Here is a 27,683-nt window from a genome sequence, read left to right on the forward strand (position 1 = left end):
GTTGGACTGGATGGCCCTTGTGGTCTCTTCCAACTTTATGATTCTATTATTCTAATGAGAGGCATTATCAGAGAGTTCAAGTACACATTCCAGCCAGGCAAAAACACCTGGAATGGAGCAGCGTCGGTGAGGGAGGGATCAAGGGTCAGACAGAAGCCGGTGGGGGCTGCCTTTGACCCCTTAGGCCTGAGGTTCCTCACCCCTGCTTTAATAGAAAATTCCTGATACAGTTTTGCCAATAGCTGCTAACAACGATGGCTATGGAATATAGAATACAGTGGTACCTCGGTTGTCAAACGTAATCTGTTCCGGAAGACCGTTCGACTTCTGAAACATTCAAGAACCGAGACGCAAAGGGCAGTCTTAAATAAATGGAGAAAATTGAAAGAAATGCAGCAGAAGCCGTTCAACTTCCGAGGTGCATTCGAAAACGGAAGCATTTCCTTCCGGGTTTTCGAAACCCGGGTGTTTGAAACCCAAAGCGTTTGGTTTCTGAGACAATCGAAAACCAAGGTACCACTGTATACATTCAAAGCACCGTAACTAACAGGAAACTTAAAATACTGTCTTAAAAGATGTCAAAATAAAACATAATTGAAGGAGGTCAAATATAGAATGCACCTTTAAAACAGCACAGTGGCTCGTGCCTTAGTAACCTCAAGGCTTGATTGCTGTAACGGGCTTTTTGTGGGGCTGCCCCACTGTCTGGTTCAGAAGCCTCCATTAGCCAAGGTGCTCACAGGAACAGGGGGCTAGCAACATTTTATTCTGCTGATGAGCCAGCAGAGCAGAGCAGGGGATGTGGGGTTCCCCACACGCCCCGAGGGTCACTTGGCCGTCACTAGGGATCGTGACTTGAGTGACGCAGACCCTGCAGTATGGAACTCCCTAAGAGTTGAAGACGTGGGTGGCGCTGTGGTCTAAACCACGGAGCCTCTTGGACTTGTTGATCGGAAGGTTGGCGGTTCGAAACAGTCACAGTCCTCTGTGCACCAGTAGCTGTTTAGTCCTGCTGGCCACATGACCTGGAAAACTGTCTGTGGACAAACGCCGGCTCCCTCGGCCTGAAAGCAAGATGAGCACCGCAACCCCATAGTTGCCGTTGACTGGACTTAACCGTCCAGGGGTCCTTTACCTTTTACCTTTAGCAGAAACCATCCCTGTCTTGCATGCCTTTACAGCATGCTCTCCCCAGAGAAGCTCGCCTGGTGCCATTGTTACATGTCTTTTTAGGCACCAGGCAAAAACATTCCTCTTTCCCCAGGCCTATGGCCGTTAAATCATCTGTGGCCTCTGAAAGTGTGGGACAGAGGTGTGTTATTATTTTAGTATCTGTCTTCCTGTCAGTATCATTTTTATTATTGATGTTCTGTAATGCGTTTTTAATGTTGTGCAACGCACTGGCATCTTTTGAGAAAGGGCGGGGGGTATATAAATTGAATAGGTAAAGGTAAAGGGACCCCTGACCATTAGGTCCAGTCGTGACCGACTCTGGGGTTGCGCACTCATCTCGCATTATTGGCCGAGGGAGCCGGCGTATAGCTTCCAGGTCATGTGGCCAGCATGACAAAGCCGCTTCTGGCGAACCAGAGCAGCACATGGAAACGCCGTTTACCTTCCCGCTGTAGCGGTTCCTATTTATCTCCTTGCATTTTGACGTGCTTTCGAACTGCTAGGTTGGCAGGAGCTGGGACCGAGCAACGGGAGCTCACCCTGTCACAGGGATTCGAACCGCCAACCTTCTGATTGGCAAGCCCTAGGCTCAGTGGTTTAAGCACAGCACCACCTGGGTCATAAATTGTAATACCTGATAATAATTATGATGATTTTCTAATTAATTTTAAACCAATCATTATTGATGTTCTTAGGGTTGTTGTTTTGAAATAGCCTTGTATGTTGTACTGCACAGCTTATATGAGCACCTTGCTATTTTTTTTTAATAGAAGTACAGATTATAAATTTGTTAACAAACAAATAAAATGGGTCTGAATCTCAAGCAGGAGTTTTCTGTTGCTAGGGGTCTCAAACTGAGGAGGCCTGCTTTAGTCACTTGGGTGTGGTAGCAGAAGAGCCTCTCAGCATGCTTTTCTATTTTCATCCTGCTATTTAAAGGTATATATATATATATATATATATATATATATATATATATATATGCAGCTCATCCTGTCATCAGTCCCTTAATGTGACTTAAAAATTTAAGCCGCTCTAGGGAGAACGGTTCAAAAAATTGGGAATTACCCATCCAAGAGAGTCCATCTTATGACAGGCTCAAGTCAATGACCCGTCTTTCTAAACAACACAAGTCACGGGGGAGCAGGTTTTTGAGCTGGTGGGCCGCTGGGCTGGGCTGGGGAAAGAGGACAGCTGTCTGCAGCGAAGAGGCGAAGGTTGGCAGCCAGCCATATATATATATATGGAGATTGTACATCCATGCCACATATTTTGATATTATATCAGTTTAACAATCATGGCTTCCCCCAAAACCTTGAAGTTTGGTGAAGATGTTGAGACTATTCTGCTAGAGATTTGTTAGCTTCTACTTGAAGGAAGAGGGAAAGGGAACCTCATAACTAGGACCCAAACGCAGGACTCCCTATGTCTGCCTTACCTGGCCACTGGGAGTCTCCCTAGGTCACCCTCTCTCCCTCTTCACACCCCTCACCCATCCCAATTTGCACCCTGCTTGGCCTGTTTGGCATGCGTCCTTTGCCACTCATCTGTTTATTCTGCTGCTGCGCTGATGGTTTGGCCTTGCATTTTGCCTGAACCCAGACCCACAGTTTAGCTGTCTCCAGACAAACCACAACCAAGGTTTGTTCCATAGTTTACCGCTCGTGTGGTTTAAAGGGAGCTAAACCACGAGTCTAGAACCAGACCACGTGCTAAACCAGGCACCCCCAAACTTTGGCCCTCCAGATGTTTTGGACTACAATTCCCATCTTCCCCGACCACTGGTCCCGTTAGCTAGGGATCATGGGAGTTGTAGGCCAAAACATCTGTGGAGGGCCGCAGTTTGGGGATGCCTGTGCTAAACCAAACCATGGCGTAGCCACGCCGAGGAGGAGCAAGCCAACAGCCACCTCCTGTTTGGGAGCCCACAAATTTGCAGCTTGCTCATATTAAACCATGGTTTGCCTTAGCATTATCTGCAAACAAGGTGGTGCAGCCAGAGCCTTTGTTTTCATAAACACAGTGCTTTGCATCGGTTATGTTAGAACAGCAGCAGAGGGCTTTGGGCATCCCTGCCATTCCCCTTCTCCGATGTCTGACTTGGTACGAGTATCTTCTGGAATGGGCCTGCACAAACTGTGCCACATCAGGCCTTGCACAGCCACATCCACAAAAGGATACTATCCCCAAATAAAAATGCTTATTAGCCTGCTTACCTACACATATCTGTGAACCTAAAAGCAGGGGGGTGGGTAGAGAGAACAAATGTCTCCCTTAACAAAAGCTGAATAAACTTGCCGGGTTACCTCGAGACAAGTCTAACTCCCCACAGGTGATTAGGCAAATTGACTCTTTACAAGCCTCATTTTAGGAAGGGAAAGGGGATTTCAACTTTCACGTTGAAATATTCTAGCCTTCCTACTGCTGGACCTTTGGATATAAGGCGGGATCGGAATCTAAACAAATAATTATGCACTTCCCATTTTGGCTCCACAAACGAGTCCAGAGGGTGACATTTGCATTTATTGGACCAGTTTTAAGAGACTGACTTGGGGAAGGCAAATGTACTTTTTAACCACAAATGTTGTTGTTTGCCAGCAAGATCCGAGTGTGGAGATTGTGTCAATGTACAAAACAGTATCTGCTTTACACCAGCACAGGATCAGGCCCAGGATTAGCCTAGTCATTTTTCTAACTGCCGTTATTCAAATGCTGAATTATAATAGCAAAATGTCAAAAAGGAAATAAGCAAGCAGATGATTCATCCCGATACACAGTAATTAGCATGTTGACAATTATCATCTACTAATGTGCACTGGATATTGCAGAGCGATGCTCCCCCATTCTTTGTTGAACAATCTGGAGAATCCCCAACACGCTTAAACTTGCTGTTTATACTCCACAAAGCTTTCCTTCGCACTATCAAAACATGCACCAAGATATTAAAGAACCTTTTAAAAAATTATTTATTTGGAACTTTTGTAACCCGTTCTTCCTGCAAAGATCCCAGGGTGGCCTTTAATATGTATTTAAAACATATTAAACCAAAATACTAAAACACTAACAATTGTCAGAACAAGGAAGAGTTTTAAAGGATAGCTGTGTGAAGCCATTTTGCTTGTAATCTCTTTGCACTTTTTCACTGGTTGGTCAACTTTTATTCTCCAGGCACATCTGGTCGTTCCCTAAGTAGCCCCTTTCTGCAGGGGGGGAAAGCAATTGCGAGTTAAAAAGAGAACATGCTCCCTCCAAGTGCAATGGCTTAGAGCAGGCATCCCCAAACTTCGGCCCTCCAGATGTTTTGGACTACAATTCCCATCATCACTGACCACTGGTCCTCTTAGCTAGGGATCATAGGAGTTGTAGGCAAAAACATCTGGAGGGCCGCAGTTTGGGGATGCCGGGCTTGGAGCATTCTATCATTACAGGGGAGGGTGTGCGATCCTAGATTTTATGCAATTCATTAAGATACTCCAGCCATCTTGGATCAGACACCCCCTTTAATCCACCCAAAATTGTGCCCATGGTTATAGCATTACAATTAAACATGACGCAAACGATCGATGTGTTATTTCCCCATGTTGAAGTATTTAAGCTTTCTGAAACATGCCCCTAACAAGATTTTCATCCTCAAGTTATATTAAAAAAATGAATCATGCCTCTGAAATAATATAATAAAGCTACTGAAATGTTCACACAATGGAGCATAATCATTCCTGATCATTTTATCTGCAATATTAAGAAACCTATCATTCAACCTTATATTAAATAAGCAACACACACTTTCCAAATCTCTTTGCTTCTATCTGCCATTTCCCCAGGTAGCACAGGAAATATGATCATATTGAGGAGCGGGAGCCATTTTTTGAAAGTGCTCGGGCCAATTTGGATCCATCACCTCCCGTCCAACCTCAGCCTAAACTAAGGGTGTCTATGCTTTGGCACTCTAGATCAGGGTTTCCCAAACTTGGTTCTCCAGCTGTTTTTGGACTGCAACTACCATCATCCCTAGCTAGCAGGACCAGCGGTCAGGGATGATGGGAATTGTAGTCCAAAAACAGCTGGAGACCCAAGTTTGAAAAACCCTTATCTAGATGTTGTTGCAACTACAATTCCCATCAGTCCCAGCCAGCATGGGATGATGGAAGGTCTAGTACAGCACCATCAAGGCCCACTTCTTTGTCACTTCAAGCACATCTTATCCATTCAATTGGGCCCCAACTGCCTGAGGAAGCCAATCAGAAAGCTCCGGGGTGCCGAGAAACAACCTGATTGGTTGCCATTTTGAACAGCCTACATTTCAGAAGAGCAAAGGCTGGAACGAATTTTCAGATGAACTTTACTTAAGCCAACTGGTGGCCTCGCATTTGGACTTTCTTAAGACTCATTAGCTGATCTCACCAACCCTGTCTATATCATCAACACCAGAGTTCCCATCAGACTTTGAAGGAGGTTGCACATGCCGTTGGGATAAACTTTGGCCAAACCCTGCCAATAATGGGTGACCCGCAAGCAGCCCTCGTTGTTATCTGGTGACAGTTAAGTAGATCAGCGCTTGTTGGAAGCAGGAAGTGTGGCGCAAGGATCAGCGTTTGCGGGAAGACGATACGTCTGGGAGGCAGGAACAGGCCTCAGTCGGAGTCGCTGCTGCTGGAAGAGGAGGAGGAATGCTGCAAACAGAAGAAGAGGGGGGGGCTCATGAGACTTCAGTTCTGACTCAGTGTTACTGCTACCGAAATCTAATCAGGGCTTTAATCTATCCCAGAGCTCAGCTCAAGAAAATGTCAATTGGGGATATTAATGCCCCATTATCGGCTAAAATTACCGTTTCCTATGCACGCAGATTGGCTGAAGGAAAAGACAGACTCTGAACATGTACTGCAGGGGAGGGGAAACCCCCCACCCCACCCCACTGCGAAGGGCCGTTTGCCATGGACAAAGACAATTGGAGTTTGTAGCCCACGGTGGGAGAAGCCAGAGTTAACGGTAGGTGGAACTTGCAGCGTTGAATAGTGCTCCCCCCTAGTGCCACTATTCTCTCTCCCTCACTGCGGCTGCTTGGTCCATCTTGGTCCATTTCACTGACCCATCCCCAATTAACAAGCGGTCCAAACTGACTACTTGCAGAGGGCTTTCCCCACCCTTTCCATCCCTCTGTTTGGGATCCATTTCCATTTTGCAGAAGGCTTTCCCCCACCCTTTCCATCCTTTCCGGTTCCATTTTCTTCTTCTCCCATTCTCTCTCTCTCTCTCGGGACTCCTTTTCCCACCAACTGGCACAATGGCTGCTTTCTGAAGACGGCCAATACACATGTCCATAGTTTGACTGAGGACCGGGCTGTCAGAAGTCAGAGCTCTTCCCCGCAGAAAGGAGTACCTCTCCCCAACCACGCTATGTACCCTCCTCCAGAATAATTCACAGCTACACCCCAAAATAATTCTAATTACAAACCCCACAGACCCTGTCTAGTTCAGGGTTGAAGGCCCAGTGACCATTTACCTCAGACCACCAGGCATTCTCTCCTCTACCTCCATGGCAGCCTCCCTCAACATAATGCCCCCTAGTAGGGCTGGGCAATACCTGGTTTTCAACACTGTGATCAGGGCCGTCTTAAGCATACCTGGCGCCATGGTGCGACGGATCCTTCCGGCACCCCCACCCCACCCCGTTTCCCAGCGCAGCGGGCGGGCACAGCGCGGCTGCCGCCTGGAGGGCCGGAGCCCTGCGCAACCCAGCCTGGCCGTAGGGCTGGCCCTGCGCCAGGGGGAGCTGCCCTCCCCCTGTTGTGACGCCCCTGCCCACGGCGGAGGCGGCCCCGGGCCCGCGCGCCTCCGGAGAGCGGCCTGAAGTCACTGAACAGCTGAGAGGCGCGCCTGGGGCGGGCGCAGCGGCGCCCCTGGTGCCCTGGCTCCCCGCACCACCGGACCCGGACCTAGAGACGGCCCTGACTGTGATATATTGCCAGCTAAACATCACAATATACTGATATACTCACAATGCCTGTAATACACACACAATCACTATTCACAATGTATCACCAGGTCAAATATTATGCAGCTGATACCATGATATGGAATTCAAACTTGTTTTGGACAATATATTGCGCAGCCCTAACATACATAACGATTCAGGTCATATCGCAAGGTCAAAAATTATGATGCTGATATCACAATATGGAACTCAAACCAGTTTTGGACGAAATATCACCCAGTCCCGAATTCCAACTCCCACCAGCCCCATCTAGCATGGACAACGGTCATGGATGATGTCAGTCCAGCCAACATCTGAAGAGCACCAGATTGGCTAGCTTCTTGAGGCACAGCAACAAGTAAAGAAAGTCCAAGTTTCCTGTTCTTCCCCAACCCTCCCTTCCGCTTTCACACACCTTTCCATGCATCTTGTGGTGCTTGTGTGGCTTGTTCGTCTTGTGTGCCTTCTTCATTTTCTTCTTCATCTTCTTTGCTGCCTTCTTATCCATCCCGTAGGTCCCCACGGCAACGGCCCCGGGCAGCAAAGGATTCACCCCCATCCCTCCAGGCATACCCGGGGCAGGTGGTGGGTAAGGTCCCCCAGGGGGGACAGGGTAAGCAGGTTGGTGTCCAGGGTATGGGGGCAGGATAGGATGGCCTGGTGGGTATGCAGGTTGCCCGGGGATCCCTGCTGGGGGGCCAGGATATGAGCCAGCAGGTACTGGACCTGGGGGGAAGGCAGGATTCACAGGAGGGGGGTGGGCAGGGTTGAAGCCCGCCGGGTAAGAAGGGTTGGGAGGATAGGCAGCTCCTGGGTAGGTGCCTGGCTGGCCTAAAACAAAAAAGGGAGAGAGAGAGAAAAAAGAAAGTCTTATCAGTTGCAAGGCTAAATGAAACACGCAGCAACATGAAGCATCTTACCATTCCGTCTATATGTATACTAGGCAACATGAGCAAGACACCATCTCTAAGACATAGGAAACTGTCTTATACCAAGTCAGTAAACAAACAAACCCCCGTGTTGCAAAATATGACTCAGCAAAATCGAAAGCAACACAATGGCCGATGTGGGGATTACACGAGGAAATGGCGCTGGCATGTGTGGGAATGACTGAGATCTGGTGCTGGCAAGCCACACCGATCTTCGAGAGTGTGGGCATTAGCGCGGCAAACCGGCTAATGTCAGAATGGGAAACACGTGAAGAAGGACAGGTCAGAGGCTCAGGTCAGCAGGGCAACAGGTCACAACAGAGCTAGAAGGATCTAAGAGGATCTGGACGGAACTGGATGAATCAGGACAAACCAGATGGGTCAAGCCAAGGAGGGCAACACAATGGGAACGAGGAGGGGTGTTTACAGAGTGACATGTGCTTGGAGCATGGACAGAGGGCATGGCAAAACAACACATGGGCTATGGAGGATGTCTTAGGGAGTGACTGGTTGTGACGTTACAGGAAACATCACCTTGTATGGGACTGCACTGCTGTAATTGGCTAGAAGATTAACTGTCATCCTGAGCTTTCAATAAAAGGAAGCGCTCGAGCTCTGCTCTTGGTCGCTTTCCCATTGAGTTCAACCTGCCTTGAGTCGTGTCGTCTTTGCCATTACAACAGGCCAGAAACAATTACAGTATAGAAAACTTCATGAAATAATGCAAAACATCAAAACTATCAAACTGAAGTCTCTGAAAGTCCTTGAATAAGTCACGGTGCCAGACGTTACCCGGCAGAGATCAAGCTTGTAAAGCTTTGTATAATCGGCAAATGTCCAATACTGGTGTCCAACTCTGAACTCTGCTGAACAGTGTTTCCAGATAGCAAGTACTGTTTCGTTCAGTTCTTCACCAGCCAATTAGTTCAACAAACACTCGTAAGTAGAAAGATGTGTAATTTCTTCATTAACCAATCTTTTTTCTCATATACATGATAATGAAAAATACTCTGGAACAGTGCTCATGCGACGGTAGTTGCTATCCGGAAACATTGCTCAGCAGAATTCAGAGTTGGACATCAGTATTGGACATTTGGGGACCCAGGTGGCGCTGTGGGTTAAACCACAGAGTCTAGGGCTTGCTGATCAGAAGGTCGGTGGTTCGAATCCCTGCAACGGGGTGAGCTCCCGTTGCTCGGTCCCAGCTCCTGCCCACCTAGCAGTTCGAAAGCACATCAAATATGCAAGTAGATAAATAGGGACCGCTCCGGCGGGAAGGTAAACGGCGTTTCCGTGCGCTGCTCTGGTTCTCCAGAAGCAGCTTGGTCATGCTGGCCACATGACCTGGAAAAACTGTCTGCGGACAAACGCTGGCTCCCTGGGCCTATAGAGCGAGATGAGCGCCGCAACCCCAGAGTTGGACACGACTGGACCTGATGGTCAGGGGCCCCTTTACCTATTGGACATTTGCCGATTATACAAAGCTTTACAAGCTTGATGTCTGCCGGGTAACGTCTGGCACCGTGACTTATACCAAGTCAGAGCAGTGATCCATCCAGCTCAGAATTTTCCAAAACGAAGGGGTCTTTCCAAGCCCTACCTGGAGGTGCCATTAGGAGGGATGGAACCCGGGATCTTCTGTTTGCAAAGCCTGGGCTCTGCCAGTGAGCTATAGCTCCCTCAACTGGGCACATCCACACATGTTCCACTCCCAACCTCAACCCATCAAGCTTGCAAGGAGAAGCCCTTCTTCTTCCTTCCACATTTCTGCATGTTCTCCAGAGGAGCAGCCCCTGCGCTTTTGGCTACACAAGTTTCATCCTCAATCAACCCAAGGACTTCCAACCTTCGGATTTGCAAGTCTCCACTAACGGGAGAAGGAACTTCGGATTCAGGAGGTCCAAGGAGGCCATGTCCAAGGAGGCCACAGGGTCTTTCGAAAGCAACAACAGATCGCTTGTAACAACCAGCAGTATCAAACTGAGCCTTCTGCTGAATCGCTGAGGACAACCCACATGCAGTGAGGTCAGGCCAAACAAATGGCTGTCCCTGGCTTGAGGCAACCTAGTTCTGTTGCAGAGAGCAAGACCGGTCCAAGCCAATTGTGACTAGTCTTAAAATGCCTGCTGTTTTTCCTCTCGGCAGGGCTTCCTTCACAGAGCACTTGCAAGATCTTTGCCATGCAGGTGAGTTTTAATGCTGATCAGGTACACCAGCACAATGGCATGAGAGTTGCCTTGGGAGTTACCAAGTCAGCTCACTCTCTTTCCTTAAAAAAATAGTGTGGCAGCTATTTAATTGCATCGATACAAGCACATGACTCAGTAGAAAGCACTCACGGCCCTTTCTAGAGGCAGCCAACACCTATCAAAAAATGCCCTCCTGCCCAAGGGGAGCTCACATGCAACGTAATAGTTGCCACCTCTGTGCCCATCCCTATGCATATTCCCTAGAGAGGTCCCTAGATTGATGGATAAACCCATCAACCCTTCTTCCCACTTACCTGCATTGGGATCCCACATGGTTCTCTAGGAGGGAAGAATGTGTCACCTGGGTAGGGAAAGATATTGTTAGCATAAACTACGTAAATGCCATCAATTACTGCATAAACAAGCTCATAAATCAAGTAGGCGGGAAAGATTTCTACTCATAACAAAGTCCATACCATAAGGTCAAATTGCAAAAAGACAAGCGCTACAGGCTACACAGACAGAGCTACACAGATTCTACTACAGACAATTTAATTTAAGGCAATGATTATCCATGGACAATAATATGCGGTACACAGACTGAAATTCAAGTTTCTGACAACTTGTTTTTTAAAATAATAAGTCCCTAGCCGTCATGAATATGGATCTAGTTATGTATGTTTGAAAGCATGCAAGGCCCCACACTACTGGAAGGCAAGTGAAAAGTATACCGTGTATTTAATTTTTCCCTTCCAACTCACGTTTTTTTTCTAATTTGATTTTTCCATCTTTAAAATCAGTATGAAATTAGGTTTCTCTGCATCTTAAGTATCCAAATAAGGTTATTTTAGAAATCATCAGTGTGTTACTCATACAAAATTCAAGATTCAAAACTAGATAGGTCAATTATATCATTTCACATTTATAATTTCCAGGCTATCTTTCCATCATGCAACCCTCAAGGTTTATCTACATTTTAAATATGAAGTTTTTAAGATAATACTTTAGCTTCCTGTTAATTAAGTTGCTTTGAATGTATGCTTTATATTTGACTTTCTTTGGTAATGTTTTATTCCATATTGTTTTATTTGGTGTTTTAAACCTCTCTTGAGTTTTTTCCCCTTAAAAACATAAAGTGGTATAGAAATGGAATTAGTTAATAATAATAAATAAGGTTATTTTACAAAACTAAACAGTCCATCATCAGTCTATCATCAGTCAGATTATCAGTGAGATTATAATCAGTGAGATAATCAGTGAGATTAAAGCATTCAAACAATGTTACAAAGTTACTGTTATTAGCTCCCTTTCATAGGGTATCTGAGCATGCCTTTAAGTGGTGGGCCCTGCACCACGGGAGAGGGCAAAACCCAACACTTGGGTTTGTTTTATTTCAAAAAATGAGTGGGATAGCATTGCTGTCATCTCCACTGGCCATTAAGATCCACTGCCCTTCAACACACCCTCTCCTGAACACCCAAGTTTCACCTTAATGGTTCTTCTTTCCTCTCACTTATCAATATCTCTCTTCCCCCCCCCCTCTATCTTCTCTGCCTAACATTAGAGTCCAGTCACACTAAGCAAGAAGGCACCCAACATAATTTGCATAGCCTGTACAGATAAATGGGAACAGCAACCAAATGTTGCAGTGTTGAGTGGTCCTCTTCAGGGTTTCAACCAACCAGCTAGCTATTCTTTTTTTCCAGGATACTCTATTCCAGGCACCCCCAAACTGTGGCCCTCCAGATGTTTGGGCCTACAACTCCCATGATCCCTAGCTAACAGGACCAGTGGTCAGGGGTGATGGGAATTGTAGTCCAAAACATCTGGAGGGCCGAAGTTTGGGGGTGTCTGCTCTATTCCATCCCCCCACCTGTTTTCCAGTCGTCGTTCCCCCAACAATCAAGTCAGCAATGTGTTCTATGCCTACTGAGCATGCTCATTCATTGAGTTGTTTGTGGGTGTCCACATCCCCATTTATGGTTTCCCTCCCCCTTTAAAATGCTTGTACTCCTGCAGATCTTGGTATTTCCCCCACAGATGGTGCCATTTTGGCTACAGCCCAAATTCAGAGGATGAGTCTGCTATTAGTATATAGAATTTCAGCACTGACTAAAAGCGAAGAGTCTCCGAAGTGGTCCAAGAAGATCCTGATTCGAGTCTCACCTGGATCACGAACCCACCAGATATCTCAAGCCTTAACACCGCTGAGGCAAGTGAATGAAAAACGTTCCCACGCTACATGCAAACAAGTGATCTGCCCTTTTATTTATATGCTATTGATGAGCATTTTAGGAGGCTTTTAACTCTTATTTTTAAAAGGCCTTCTCGGTAGCGGCACCCACCCTGTGGAACGCCCTCACGTCAGATGCCAAGGGGATAAGTAACTATGCAACCTTTAGAAGACATCTGAAGGCAGCCCTGTATAGGGAAGGTTTTAATGTTTAATGTTTCATTGTGTTTTTATATATGCTGGAAGCCGCACAGAGTGGCTGGGGCAACCCAGTCAGATGGGCGGAGTACAAGTAATGAAATTGTTATTAATGATAATGTTAGTTTTTGTAAGCCGCTTTGAGTTCACCTCAAATAAACAAACTAATAGCAAATAACAAATGAAACAACAACAATAGTAAAAGTAGAAATGGGAGGCTGAAGATGGGATATAGCTCCAACCGTACATTAACTGCTGTGCAGCGAAGGCTCCAGCAAGAATACCCCTTAAAAGTTGCCTTTCCCTTTAAACTTTTTAGAGCCCATTTATACGTACATCCATACATATAAAATCCTTCCACAAATTGCAAAAAATTGCAAGAAATCCTACCAGATTGCAAGGACCCCGTCCCACCCACCTACCTTCCTTCACCTTTGCAACCTCTCTCCGCCTTCTGCCCTCACTCCCTTCCAAGTTCTGCAGCAGCGGCTACTTCCTGGAAACCTTCCTGGGCTGCTGAGCTCCGTTTCGCATGTCCCTCCAGCCCATTGGCTCTCGGCTGACGCCGCCAACTTCCCATAGGAGAGGCTGCGTGTCCATCAAAAGCTGCGGCTCAAGCAGGCGGGATAGGCGGCGCCTTCCACCAATGACTGTTGGGCTGCGCGGGCTGCAGATAAGGAGGGAAGGAAGGAAGAGACCAGCCTTGTTCTGGGATTATTGCAGACCCTCCAAGTGTCCCTATTTTCCAGGGACATCCCTTAAAAGAATATTTCATTCAAGCTGAGATTCTGTTTCTTTTCATATTTGTAATAATTGTAATAATTTTGGCATGCAGAATACACTTGGTTAATATATTCGCATGCGTTCATCAGAACGTTTACTTTTTAATTTTTGACGAAGATAATTTTTAATTATTATTTTAATTATTAATTTTTACTTATCTGACGAAGTGTGCATGCACACGAAAGCTCATACCAAAATAAAAACTTAGTTGGTCTTTAAGGTGCTACTGAAGGAATTATTTTATTTTGTTTCGACTCAGACCAACACGGCTACCTACCTGTAATTTTAATTTTTATGTAATGGTTGCAGTCAAAGATAGCTCTCAATGCAACTAGGCTAAACAGTTTGAAGATGAAAGCATTCTGTCTTACGGAGTAGAAGTATACATATTAACTGGGTTGTGGAGTTCTTTAAAAATGCTGCAGCAGTTTGAAACTTTCAAAAGGCAGCAATGGTTGTCTCGGGGCACCTCTCTTGACTGTCTCCCACCACCCCCAGGGATTCAGGCACTTTTGGTTTGCTCAATTACATTGGATTTATTTAATATTTATTGAATTATATACTGCCCTATACCCGGAGGTCTCATGGCAGTTCACAGAACAAAATCAGCAATGACTTGCCTTAGCACATGGCACAACTAATCCATTAAAAAAGGGATCAGAGTTGTTTGCGGTTTGAAAAGTGATGGGAGGAATGCACTGAAAAAGTGTGGGATGAACAATGGTGGGAAAATATATGACTACCCTAGAAGTAAATTAGGCTTATTGCCTTAAAACCGCCCCAGGACCCAAGGAACCCAGAATGGCAACCGACAGCAGCTTCTCGCCATTCAAACCAGCATCAGGAGACTGGGAAGGGTACGCCGCCCGTTTCAACTTCCTCCTGCAAGCGAAAGAAGTCACCAACGATGCCATGAAGAGGGCGACATTCTTCAGCGTCTGTGGAGAGGAGACGTTTGAAATCGCCCGGGCTCTCCTTGCACCTAGAGATGTCGCTACCGTCTCTTACAAAACAATAATGGAACGGCTGAAGGAGCACTTCTCACCACAGCCCTCGGTGGTAGCTTGCCGAAATGCCTTCTACGCAAAGCGGCAAGCCCCGGGGGAAACCATAACTGGGTTTGTGACCTCCCTCCGCCAAGCCGCCCGGCTATGCAACTTCTCAGAGTTGGAGAACATGCTTCGTGACCGCCTCATCGGTGGCCTGAGGGACGAGATGTTGCAACGACGCCTCTACGCAAAAAAAGACCTCACGTTCCAGATTGCTCTGGAGGAAGCCCTGGCAACCGAAGCCGCCGAGAGGTCAACGCAAGAGGCACGACCGGCCCCGCCATCCCAACCGAGGGTCTACCACGAAGACCTCACCGACGAATCCGAATCTGACAGGGAGGAAGTACACCGAGTACAGCGGCGCACTCAAGCAGCACACACACCACAGCAGCCTCGACGAGAAGGAGGGAACTGTGCAAGCTGCGGGGAGAACCACGAGAGGAGGACCTGTCGATTCCGCAACGCAGAGTGTAGGCAGTGCCGAAAATTGGGACACATCGCCCGGGTGTGTCGGGCTCGACTCACCCGTCGACAAGCATCAGATGACCGACCCAGGAGCCCCAGGTCACACGGCACCATGCACCAAGGCAACTCGACGGAGATCACGGACTACCAGGTATTCCAGTTACCCCATCCCAGCACAGAGAAAATTTATATAGAGGTACAGATAGAGGGAGCCCCATGCCGCATGGAGCTGGACACGGGTTCAACTCTATCCATAATCTCGGCCCGAACATTAAGGGAACTGTGCCCTAATGGGGGTCCCAAACTAAGGCCGGCCCCATTCACCCTCCGGGACTTCCAGAAACGTAAGGTCCCTACAATGGGGGTGGGGACCTTCAGGGTGCAATATCGAGGGCGAAAGCAACAATTGGACTTGCTGGTAGTTAAGGGCCCCTACGTTAGCTTACTGGGACTGGCATGGTTTGGACCTCTGGGGCTAGCCGTTACCGGGGTGAACCGCACTAGCTTACAAGTGGACGTGGACGCCATATGCAAAGAGTTTCCAGGGGTTTTCGATGGGGCATTGGGACGATATACAGGACCCCCCATTGCCCTACAGCTAGACCCCGCTGTACGACCCATCAGGCACAAGGCCCGCCGGGTCCCGTTCGCCCTGAAACCCCGCATAGACGAGGAATTGGACCGGCTCGTGGAGCAAGGAGTGCTGGAGCCGGTGCCCAACGCCCCCTGGGAAACTCCAATTGTCACACCCGTCAAGCCTAACGGTTCGGTCCGCATCTGTGCAGACTACAAATGCACCATAAACAAGGCTCTCACGGCCCATGCATACCCAGTGCCAGTGGTCAGCCATGTCCTCGCCACCCTGGCTGGGTCAAAAATCTTTGGCAAACTGGACTTGGCCCAAGCGTATCAACAGTTGCCTGTGGACGAAGCCACAGCAGAGGCTCAGACGATTGTGACGCACAGAGGGGCATTCAGAGTAAAGCGGCTGCAATTTGGCGTTAGCGTGGCACCAGGCATATTCCAGAATCTAATGGACTCTCTCCTTAAAGGGATTCCTGGCGTCACCCCCTTCTTCGATGATGTACTGATCGCCGGGCCCACACCAGAGGAATTTGAGGACCGCCTCCGCTCCGTCCTGCACCGTTTCCAGACGGCGGGCCTCAAGGTGAAGCGGGAAAAGTGTTTACTGGGAGTGCCGCAGGTGGACTTTCTGGGATTTAAGGTGGACGCAGAAGGGGTCCATCCAACCGGTGACAAGGTACGGGCCATTTGTGAGGCCCCAGCGCCCAAGAGCAAGCCCGAACTTCAGTCATTCTTGGGACTATTGAACTTTTACCATGCCTTCCTTCCCCATAAGGCAGCGGTAGCGGAGCCCCTACACAGACTCCTAGATAAAAGGGCCCCTTGGGTGTGGGGCCAGCGACAAAGGGCCGCATTCCAGGCAGTCAAGGACTTGCTCGTCTCGAACTCGGTCTTGGCACACTTCGACGAGAGGCTGCCAGTGGTGCTGGCATGCGACGCCTCTCCCTATGGCATCGGCGCTGTCCTGGGACACCAACTCCCGGATGGAAGAGAGGTGCCGGTGGCATACTTCTCCCAGACGCTTGCTGCAGCCGAACGAAACTACTCACAGATTGACAAGGAGGGTCTGGCAATCGTGAAGGGCGTAAAAAAATTCCATGATTTCTTGTACGGGCGGCCCTTTACCATAGTGACTGACCACAAGCCGTTGCTTGGCCTGTTTGCCCCCGAGAAGCAGACCCCCCAAGTGTTGTCTCCACGTGTCCTCAGGTGGTCAATTTTCCTTGCTGGCTACCAGTATGCACTAATCCACCGCCCTGGGAAGGCGATGGGCCACGCAGACGCCCTCAGCAGGCTACCACTACCAGAAACAGGACCTGACCCAGCGCCTGCGCAAGAGGTTATGACCCTGGAGCTGCTTCCCGACCGACCCATTCAGGCACAAGAAGTTGCGCACCATTCCACAAAAGATAGGGTCATCTCCCGGGTCCTGGACTGGGTGTGGCGAGGATGGCCCAGCAGCAGCCCCGGGCCAGAATTCGCTGGCTACACAAACCGCAAACATGAACTGTCGGCCCACAAGGGGTGCCTGTTATGGGGAAGCAGGGTTGTTGTTCCCCAGCCCCTCCGCAAAAGGGTCCTCACAGCCCTACACGAGACACACCCAGGGGTAGTGAGGATGAAGGCCCTTGCCAGGAGTTATGTGTGGTGGCCGGGGATTGACAGAGAGATAGAGGCCTGGGTCCAACACTGCCAGACCTGCCAAGAATCCCGCCCGGATCCCCCAAGGGCCCCAGTCCAGCCCTGGGAGTCCGCCCGACATCCATGGTCACGCTTGCACGTGGACTTCGCTGGCCCCTTCCAGGGAAAAACATTCTTCATAGTGGTGGATTCCTACACCAAATGGCTGGAGGTCGCACTGGTACCGTCTACTTCTACGGCGGCAGCCATCCGGGTACTACGTAAGCTTTTTGCAACCCACGGGCTCCCTGACACCCTCGTCTCGGACAATGGAACCGCATTCACGTCAGAGGAGTTCCAGACCTTCACAGCGCAGAACGCCATCCGCCACATCCGCTCAGCACCATTCCACCCTGCCACCAATGGCCAAGCGGAGCGCATGGTGCGGACCACCAAGGACAGCCTCCGCCGCATGACACAAGGGGACTGGGAATACCGCCTTGCCGCATTTCTTCTAGCACAGCACAGCACCCCAAGCACAACGACGGGCCGGAGCCCAGCTGAACTACTAATGGGCCGGCGCCTTGCAACTAGACTGGACCGACTTCACCCCGACAGAGCTCAGGATGAGGTAGTGGTGGGGAAAGGCAGGAACCCCCGGACATTTGTGGCCCAGGACGCAGTGTACGCAAAGAATTTTGGGGCAGGCCCAGCATGGGTACCCGCCACAGTCACCAAGGTGACCGGTCCCGTGTCGTACGAGGTACTAACGGAAGGGGGGCAATGTTGGCGCCGCCACTGCGACCAGCTACGGCGACGATTCCCAGGAGGAACCCGGGAGGAGAGCGGGACAGAGGGGTCCCAAGGGGACAGCAGGGCAGTGAGGCCTGTAGAGCGAGAGGGGTGGACAGGGGAAGCAGAAGCAGTAGGCACAGAGGGGCGCCCCGAGGCTGGAAGGACACCGGAACCAGAGCCACAACCTAGTGGTTCAGTGGCGCCAGACCAGACAGCCCCGGCACAGCCAGCAGCCTCGGAACACGAGCCAGAACCAGAACCCTGACCAAGGAACACCCCAGGCCACAACGCACACGGAGGCGGCCAGCAGACCTTGGGGACTACGAATGCAACTTCCCGGGCAGGACTGGAACTTAGAGGGGAGGGGTGTTATGTACTGAGCTGAATCCTAGAACAATAGGATTCAGAATCAGCAGGAGCTACCCAATCCAACTCCAGGTGGAAGTGAATCCGCAACCTGATTGGCCTGCTGGAGCAGCCAATCAGGCGGCTGGCAGAAGTGAATCTGCTACCTGATTGGCCTGTAGGAGCAGCCAATCAGGCTGCAGGCAGAAGTCAATCCACAATATAATTGGCCCACAGGTGTAGCCCTGAAGTAGCCAATCACGCAAGGCCCATTGTGTAAATAATGTATATAAGCAGATGGTTTTGGGAAAAGAGCCATTCTTCTTCTCCTTGATGACTATGAGCTGAATAAAGAGCATGAAATTCACTCTCGACTCCGAGTACATTTCACCGCCCATCAATAAAGGTTGGATATAGCGTATCCAACTCTATACATTATACATACTGTACACAATAAAAACCATGCAAGAAAATTAAATCACAGATCAACAGCTAACTGTCACAGATGTTTTCTTAATTGCAATCATAAGCCTGGCAGCATAGACAAATCTTTGAAGGTTAAAATGCAAGATGCCTTCTGAAACTTTATCGAGAGAGCATTCCACAGGACTGGGCAAATAACACTAAAGACTTGGTTTTCTGCTGATGTGAAATGAGCTTCACCAACTTGTGGGATGGCCAATGGTGCTCCAGATTGTTTCAGTAATTGAGCTAGGATATGAGGGCTCAGGCAGTCCCTAAGGTACCCCAGACCTAAGTTGTTCAGGCGGTTGTAAATACAATACACCCAACGGCAGGGCTCATGGGATGCAGTTGAGCCACCCACTTTGCATCTGGCTCAAAGCCCAGTCACTATTTTGCATGTGGGTGATGGGTTCTATTAAAAGAACAGGGACAAAACTGGTTTTGCAGTCCTGAAGTCTATCCAAACCTCTCATGTTGCTTTCAGGATGGGCAGCTGTACACACCAATATTTTGTCTGTTTGTTTGTTTAAAAGATTAATAAACTGTCCTTTAGAGTAGCTACCATAGAAGGTAGCTTCTAAAAAATAACACCACAAAACCTCACAAATCCAAACAAATAACAGGAACCAGATAGCAAAAAGTATTATACGTACTAATTACCCAGAAGAAGAAAATCCAGTCGTAATAATACTATTTAAAAAATTTATTCTGAGTTAAAACATAATATAACCACAGTAAAGGTAAAGGCAGGGACCCAGGTGGCGCTGTGGTTAAACCACTGAGCCTAGGGCTTGCTGACCAGAAGGTCGGCGGTTCGAATCCCTGTGACGGGGTGAGCTCCCGTTGCTTGGTCCCAGCTCCTGCCAACCTAGCAGTTCAAAAGCACATCAAAATGCAAGTAGATAAATAGGAACCGCTACAGCGGGAAGGTAAACGGCGTTTCCATGTGCTGCTCTGGTTTGCCAGAAGCGGCTTTGTCATGCTGGCCACATGACCTGTGCCGGCTCCTCGGCCAATAATGCGAGATGAGCGCGCAACCCCAGAGTCGGTCACGACTGGACCTAATAGTCAGGGGTCCCTTTACCTTTAAAGGTAAAGGTATCCCTGACCATTAGGTCCAGTCGCAGCTCTCATCTCGCTTTCCTGGCTGAGGGAGCCGGTGTTTGTCCACAGACAGCTTCCAGGTCATGTGGCCAGCATGACTAAGCCGCTTCTGGCGAACCAGAGCAGCGGTAAAGGTACCCCTGACCACTAGGTCCAATGGTGACCGACTCTGGGGTTGCGGTGCTCATCTTGCTCTATTGTACCCCAAAATATCCACAACTGGAATTGAAGCTCTGGGGCCAGCAGGAGGTTGGAACATGCATGCAGCTGCTGCGCTACCCCACACTCCAACTGGTAGGTGGGGAAGCTCAGCAGCCTAAACAAAACCCCACTGCACCTCTGGTCTTTGGGGGGTTTCCTCCGCCCTCACTGATGTCCTCTTCAGGCTCCTAGAAGGGTCTTCTCACGAACCACAAGAACTCCCCAACTCTTTCTTGCCGTTTCCGGGTTTGAATTTAATTATTTCCCAACGCCACGTGTATATGCAGTCGCACACCAGTTGATCACACGTAAGTTGGCGGGGAGATGCCTGTAATAATGCAAAGGTGGCTCCCATGTTAGGGGAGGACTCAAAAGTGGGTCCCAAGTCCGAAAAGTGTAACACAGGGTGCTGCCGGAAAGGCAATCTTCCCCTTCCTCTATACATGGCATCATCACAATGTCCCAATTCCCGGTGGCACACTAGGGCTGGGCGATATATTGATATATCGTCTAAAACCAGCTTGAAGTCCACATTGTGGTATCAGTTTCATAATTTTTGACCTGGCAATATACCACAAATCATGATGTGGGTGTGGGCGTGCTATGCAAAAGCCACAACGTGGGGGAAACCGTGAAGCCAGCGAATGCTTCCCTTGATTCCTGCAGCCCCTGTTAACTCTGCCTTCTCGGCTCTCCCCTGCCTCCTGCAGGGGCCAGTGAATCACAAGAGCAGGTGCCGGCAAAAATCACAATGCAGGGAAAAACATGAAGCCAGCCCATGCCTCTCTATAGCTCCATCTTTATTTCAGACATTGTGATATATTGGTACATCACAATGCTAACCTGGTGATATATCACAATCTTGAGAACCAGATATTGCCCAGCCCTACTCCAGCATGTGGGTTGGGGGAAAAGAAATGGGTGACATAATGATGCCAAGTGGCATGTTTCCCTAAGTTCACAATGCGGGATGAGGAGGGAGAACATGACACAGAGCTGCCATTTTTAGTAGCAACCTTATGTTCGTTCGTCATTGCGTCTAGTTATGCCCTTAGAATATGCCCTCTACATCACTCTTGATCAACTTCCCGAACAATATATATATATTTAAAATGTCCATATGCAACCTTTAAATAATGTTTGCTTAACATCGTCCCAAAGAGCATCCATTGGGGGGGGGGGAAATCACTGTGTGGAAAAGGCTCCAAGTCAAGTTTTGTTTAAAAAGTGACTAATCGACCTTCCCAGCTATAAATAAAGACACCAGGCTCCAGTGTGCAGAGCCAAGCCTGTGTGTGCAAGTGAGCACCTGTGCCAAGGACACAGGCCCTGTACTTCTGACAGATTCTGGCATGCAGCCAAGCAGCTCGGTGCATAATGTAGGAAAAAGCCACCCTTTCTCTTCTGATGAGGCTGCAGGAATGCAATTCCGCTTGACAGCTGAATGTCAAAAGGAGAACATCGCTGAGCAGCAGAAGCTTCTGCTCTCTTTTATTTCGAGCGCTTGAAGGAGCTCACAAACAGATCCTTTGTTTGATTCCATTTGTATCCCCATTCTCCCACCAAGGACACATTGTTTATTTGCACAACAACCCTGAGAGTCAGATTTATTGCCGATATTAATATTCCACACTTTGATGCATGAAAACGGACTCGTTTTGTTGGAAATAAAACATTGTCAGGGCCCATAAGTTTCATAAAAACTTTACTTGCAGAACATTCTTCATAACATAACAGAAACATCCAAATAATTCCACAAGACATATGCCGGTTCAATGCATATACGTTCAGCATCTTCTTACAAAATATGAAATAATTCCAAACGACCTAGAAGCAGAGGTCTGTCTCTCCCCACAGCCTGCATCCTGCCTTAGGTTGTCTGTCTCCCCGGAGAGCTTCATTTTCACCCACACTCTCACAGAGTCTGGGAACCAAGAACTCCTTCCAAGATGGCGAATTTGCAATTTAATACCTTTCATGTGATCTAAGGTTAAAACACCACGTCATAGCTCCCTGAGAACAATAAGAGTTAAGTATCAACCCATCAATGAGTTCAGAGAGTCCTTTTTGCTCTTAATTTAGCTGCAATGGAATCTTCCAGTTACACGCTTTCACCGATATACATAGCCATTCCCATTTTAGTGTTAATTAAACCAATTATACTTATCAAGATTAGGCTGACCTTCCCAAAGCTACTCCAGTGTGGTTCTTGAATGTGTGAGGATTTGAACCCAATTATTTCCTTTGCAAGTTTAAAACTCAATCCAGCACACCAGTTTTTACTTCCATTAGAGTCCAACTTGAAAGCAACTGAATTTCCATGTAAAAGGGCTGTCTTTGGGAAAATGTCTACCGTATTTTTCGCTCCATAGGACGCACCTGACCATAGGATGCACCTAGTTTTTAGAGGAAAACAAGAAAAAAAATATTTTGCTTTCTTGAATTGTCCTAGGCATAGCAGCCAACTCCTAGAGGCCTAGATGCCTTTGACTCCCCATTAAATATTTGATGAAGCTTCTTTTGCAATGGGGGAAAGCTGCATTTTTTTGAGGATCAGCTCACAGTTGTGCATCTTTTTTTGCAAAGGGGTAAAGCTCCATTTTTTAGGATCAGCTCAAATTTGATGAGCTTACTTTGCAAAGGGAAAACCCCTGTTTTTATGGGGTTCAACTCACAGTTGTGCAGCTTCTCTAGGAAAGGAAAGGGACCCATTTCTACAGTTTCCAGACAGATCAGCTCAAAGTTGTGCAGCTTTTTTACAAATGGGGAAAGCCCCTTTTTGGGGGGGGTCAGCTCAGAGTTGTGCATCTTTTTTGCAAAGGGGGAAAGCTCCATTTTTTTAGGAACAGCTCAAAGTTGCTGAGTTTCCTTGGAAAGGAAAAAATCCTGTTTTTATGGGGTTCAACTCACAGGTCTGCAGCTTCTCTAGGAAAGGGACCCATTTCTACAGTTTCCAGACAGATAATCTAATCAGCCAGTCATATGTCTCCCTCTGCAGACAACAATTGAGGCGTAGACAAGGGGCCGGGAGGGGCCGAGAAGGGAGCTAGCTCTCTTATCTCTCTCCCCAATCTCTTGCAATCAGCTGCTGAGCAGGTTCCTTTCAAGTGCTCATTCCCTCTTGTTAGCCTTTAGCTCTTTCTTAAAATAAAAAAGCACGATCTGCCTTTAACCCCTGGGCAAGTCTGCTCCAGGGACCACGCATTCGCTCCATAAGACGCACAAACATTTCCTCTCACTTTTTAGGAGGGAAAAAAGTGTGTCTTATGGAATGAAAAATACATACAGTATTATCTTTGCTCTACTTGGTACTATGTTTATTGCAATTATTGTATGGAATAGTATTGTACAAGTGCCGCAGCCACTTATTGGCTAGTGCCTGTAACATCAATATGACAAGTTAGCACATGCCCACACCATTTTACGTACTTTCTTAAAAGTGTATTGCCATTGTGAATGTAGTATAGTGGCCATGAGACTGAGCTATGAACCAGCTTCAGGCTCACCCGACCAACCTATGGTACAACGGAAGGAATGCGTTGTAATTTTCTTACTTAATTTCATTCCGGGAACATAAGCTACTAGCTGGCCATAAAATATATATATTTAAATAAATAAGATGATGCATGTGAAGGACTTTGTATATTTTATATTTTATTGATTTTGTTTTAAAAAGTGCAAACATAACAAAAAGAGGGAGAAAACAAAGAATAAAAAATGTAAACCATAAAAACGTCACAGCCAGGAGGGACAAAAGCACAAAGATGCAGCTCAGTTTCAGAGGGATAATAATAAAGTACTGGCTCATATAAAGATTCCCTTTACAAGATATATAAAAATAAAAGTATTCTCCACCTGGGAGTTCCATCATTATTAAGAATAAAGGTTCTACAAAGTCTCAGATGAGCCCGGCATTTTGCATATACCAGTGATACTGGGGGACAATGTGCCTCAATATTTGTATAAGAAATAAAATCATGTCGTATAGCAAAAAATGGTCATTCGAGCTCTGCCCTTTAGACACGTTTAGCTTACGAGATACCTTTTCAAAGAGGGCAGTTTGCCAAACCTTTGAGTACCAGCAATATGTGAAGGACTTTGAAGTCCTGGCAGCAGTTATCTGGGGTTTCACGCCCAATGGCTTGTATATTATTGTGTGTGTGGCAAATTTGCATTTATTTGTTTTATTTCTGCTGGACAAAGAGCGGCCAGAAGCTCCACTGAGCACTGAAGCCCACTCATCAGCCCTCCCTTAACTAGCCATTGCACATATCCTTTTAACTGCATGAAAGGATAGGGACTTGTATTTTGCTTGACCGAAAAACAGGCATTCAGGTATCTGAAGAAGTGTCCACGCACACGAAAGCTCATACCAATGACAAACTTAGTTGGTCTCTAAGGTGCTACTGGAAGGAATTTTTTTTATTTTGTTTAGACATTCTTAGGATACTGAATTCTGTGCCCAATACCAGTTTCTTCATTTGGGCGTCTTACATGGCAGTCCTATGTAGATCTACTAAGAAGTTAAGTCCCAGTGATCCTTACTCCTAGGAAAATGTGCCTAGGATTCGCAGCCCAAATCATTGTACTGTATATAAATGGCCTTTGCAGTGCTGCAGGAAGTGGTGTAGGAATGGGAAGATTTGAGTGATTGAGAGCCCAAGAATGGCTAAATGAGACAAGAGAGGAAGGTGCAGGTTGGGACCCCCTGGTAAACAAGTGCAATTCAAGTTGACTAAGTGGACAGAGCTCATTGAGTTGATTAAGTGGACAAGGTTTATAAAAACCAAAGGAAAAGAAACACATCTATTCCACTCTGATGAGGTCCAAAGCCATGGTGAGAAGCCATGCTTGGTGGGACTTTCCTTCGTGGCCGCTTATTCTTGACAAAAGGCAAAACAACTATTTTAAGCAAAGGATGATGTCTAGGTAAACAGACTGTGAAGCATAATGCGTTTCAGCCTCGTCACAACTCTTTCACGAGGCCCTCAGCATACAGCCTCTGCAGCCTCTGCTGGGCACATTCAGCTTGCAAGCGAGCCTCTGGTTCAGGATCCCAGCAGTCCTCGAGGAGCTCCTGTAGACAGACAGCAGCCTAAGGAGAAACACAGAGAAGTGCCAATTGGGGTCAGGAGACACAGAGAACTGGAAGATTCATTAGAGGGGCTGTTTGTGCTCCAGAAGATGAAATGTTGCCTTTAAACAGGCCTGCCCCCCCAAAAAAACACCATTTGTTTGCAAGTGAGATGTGCCTCTTCACACACACCCCACTGGCTTTCTTCCTCTTCTCACCTCCAGCTCTACAGTCCTTGCTTTTGCCTTCAAGGTTTTCCTCAGGCTTGTCCCACCCTCTTCCCATTCTTATCTCCTTACATATCCCTCCTTAGACCTTTGCTCCCAGATCTCTGCCAGCTTCAGCTTCCAAAAGGTCTCTGGCTGTCTTAAAATGAATGCTATTTGTTGAATCGTGGGGGAAAATGGACGAAGACACAGCTCTTAAAACAACCAGCTCTTTATTTCAGCTCTGAGTCCCGGACTTGCACAATAGTTTAGCCGGCTGGCTTATATAGTACTCAGTAACTTGCAACAGTAACAAACTTCCCCTAGCTACCCAATCCGTGAACAGCAGTGTCAATCCTTCATTTGCATGTTGTGGACCTGAGTGAAAACTGCAGCCACGGTGGCCGGAATGAGTACTGCAGTCAAACTTAATACATAATACATAACACTATTGTTCTCTTTTTGCTGACCTCAAGCTGACTCCAAGGTTTTGTGTTGGCCCCCCCTGCCACGCAAAAGGCTGGAACAGGAAATCGCTTAAATGTCCGGGAAAATCTGGTCATATGGCAACCGATGTCACAAGTCTAGATGTCTAGACTTTGGTGGATTTCGAGTTTTGCTCAACAACTTTGTGTCCGGATTTTCACTTTTGGAAATATGACCACCCTACTTTAATGGCTAGCAAGCAGGCTTATAAGTAACACAGCGGCTGCCATTTTATATACGGTATTTAAAAAGACTGGCAGCCATTTTGTCATACCCCTTGCAGTACCATAAACAACTCACATACCTCCATGTGGGCAGACGTTTTAAATAATAATAATAATTTATTATTTATACCCCGCCCATCTGGCTGGGTTTCCCCAGCCACTCTGGGCGGCTTCCAACAGAAGAATAAAATAATCGATTAAAGATTAAAAGCCTCCCTAAACAAGGAGTTTTTGTTTCAATCAGCTGCTAATATCGGTAAGCTGACTCGCAATGTTGCTATAAACTGTAAAAGATTACAAGTCTTTCTGCCTCCGTATTAAAAAACCCTTCCCTCCCTCCTCTCCCACCCACAGTTCGAGTTGTCATTATCATTCCTTAACCAAACACTGGGGCAAGATTTGTTGCCCTAGAACGGCAGAGCTCTTTGAATCCACTTTAATTGCGCAAACCCAAAGTTCTGGTTCGCAACTGAATCGCTCCCACAAAATACTGACGTTCTGGAGGTGCCCCAAGATTTCAAAACCCTTAGCAGATTCTCAAGCAGGACCCTTTGGGAGAGCAAAGACCTTTCTTTACCTTACCTGCCCAATTCTCCTCCAAGCAGCTGGAATGGCCGGCCGACCCCTTTCCACGACAGCCAGACTCCGCAGTTGACCATATGTAGGGTTGCTGCCCAGTTCTGCTTCATAGGCCAGCTGGAACTCAGGGACCCTGTTTTCTGGAGAGAGGCAGAAGCCAGTGAGGTCGGAGACAGGGGATTTCCGTCTTGTCGGCACAACAGGCTCACTGCACTACTAGCACCCCAAAATCTAGAACCTGTTCATACTTCAGGGGCCCCGCTCAGAGACTGCTAAATAATAAGAATAATAAATAATAATAAATTTTTATTTATACCTCGCCCTCCCCAGTCAAAACCAGGCTCAGGGTGGCTAACACCAATAAGATTACAATAAAACCTAAAAAGCAATTAATTAAAATACAGATTAAAATACAATATTAAAATTTAAAATGCAGCCTCATATTAAGTAGTCCATAAATCCAAGCCACGAGGGAGGAGAAAACAGGGGTCAGACTAAGTCTGACCCAAAGGCCAGGCGGAACAGCTCTGTCTTGCAGGCCCTGCGGAAAGATGACAAATCCCGCAGGGCCCTGGTCTCCTGTGAAAGAGCGTCCCACCAAGTTGGGGCCAATACCGAAAAGGCCCTGGCCCTAGTAGAGGCCAATCTAGCCACCTTATGGCTCAGGATCTCCAGAATATTGTTGTTTGTGGACCTTAAGGGCCTCCGCGGGGCATACCAGGAGAGGCGGTCCCGTAGGTACGAGGGTCCCAAGCCGCATAGGGCTTTAAAGAGATATTCTTTCCACATGGCAGCTGTAATGTCTGAAACGGCTATCAGTGAGCTCAGCCTAGCTGTGTGAGGGCGAGTGAGTGCCCATGCCAGCATCTCTCAGCCCTGCTGTGAGTTAGGTCAAATCACAGAGGTTATCCAGTGTTATAGTTACTGTGTTGAGTGCCACCAAGTGGAAATGATTATTTTAAAAAAAGCTTTCATGCAGGAGCTGCATAAAGTGCCTGTAGTCTAGATT

The 27,683-nt window shown here is 47.5% G+C and overlaps 2 protein-coding genes across 5 annotated transcripts in view; both read right to left on the reverse strand.

Moving 5' to 3' along the window:
* Positions 1-4,121: 4,121 nt before the first annotated feature.
* On the reverse strand, positions 4,122-13,180 carry PRR13 (proline rich 13). 2 transcript variants are annotated; one of them, XM_035100604.3, is made up of 4 exons: positions 13,126-13,180; positions 10,577-10,623; positions 7,560-7,975; positions 4,122-5,843 (listed from the first exon to the last, which is right to left on the reverse strand). In XM_035100604.3, exons 2-4 carry the CDS (start codon positions 10,593-10,595, stop codon positions 5,805-5,807), a joined length of 474 nt encoding a protein of 157 aa, XP_034956495.1. In that variant the 5' UTR covers positions 10,596-10,623; positions 13,126-13,180; the 3' UTR covers positions 4,122-5,804. The 2 variants fall into 2 exon arrangements, with proteins under 2 accessions (XP_034956495.1, XP_034956486.1); XM_035100595.3 differs by having other exon boundaries at positions 13,116-13,180.
* An 8,620-nt stretch (positions 13,181-21,800) lies between these two features.
* AMHR2 (anti-Mullerian hormone receptor type 2) overlaps positions 21,801-27,683 on the reverse strand; it is a 30,288-nt gene continuing 24,405 nt past the window's right edge. For all 3 annotated transcript variants that reach the window (XM_088661319.1, XM_088661320.1, XM_088661317.1), the window contains 2 exons: positions 26,678-26,814; positions 21,801-25,200 (listed from right to left, as the gene is read on the reverse strand). In XM_088661319.1, the coding sequence (XP_088517445.1) occupies positions 25,072-25,200; positions 26,678-26,814 (266 nt within the window). In that variant the 3' untranslated portion in view covers positions 21,801-25,071. The remainder of the gene's footprint in view (positions 25,201-26,677; positions 26,815-27,683) is intronic.

This window comes from Zootoca vivipara, chromosome 2 (assembly GCF_965207765.1).
Source record: "Zootoca vivipara chromosome 2, rZooViv2.hap1.1, whole genome shotgun sequence".
Taxonomy (NCBI): Eukaryota; Metazoa; Chordata; class Lepidosauria; order Squamata; family Lacertidae; genus Zootoca; species Zootoca vivipara.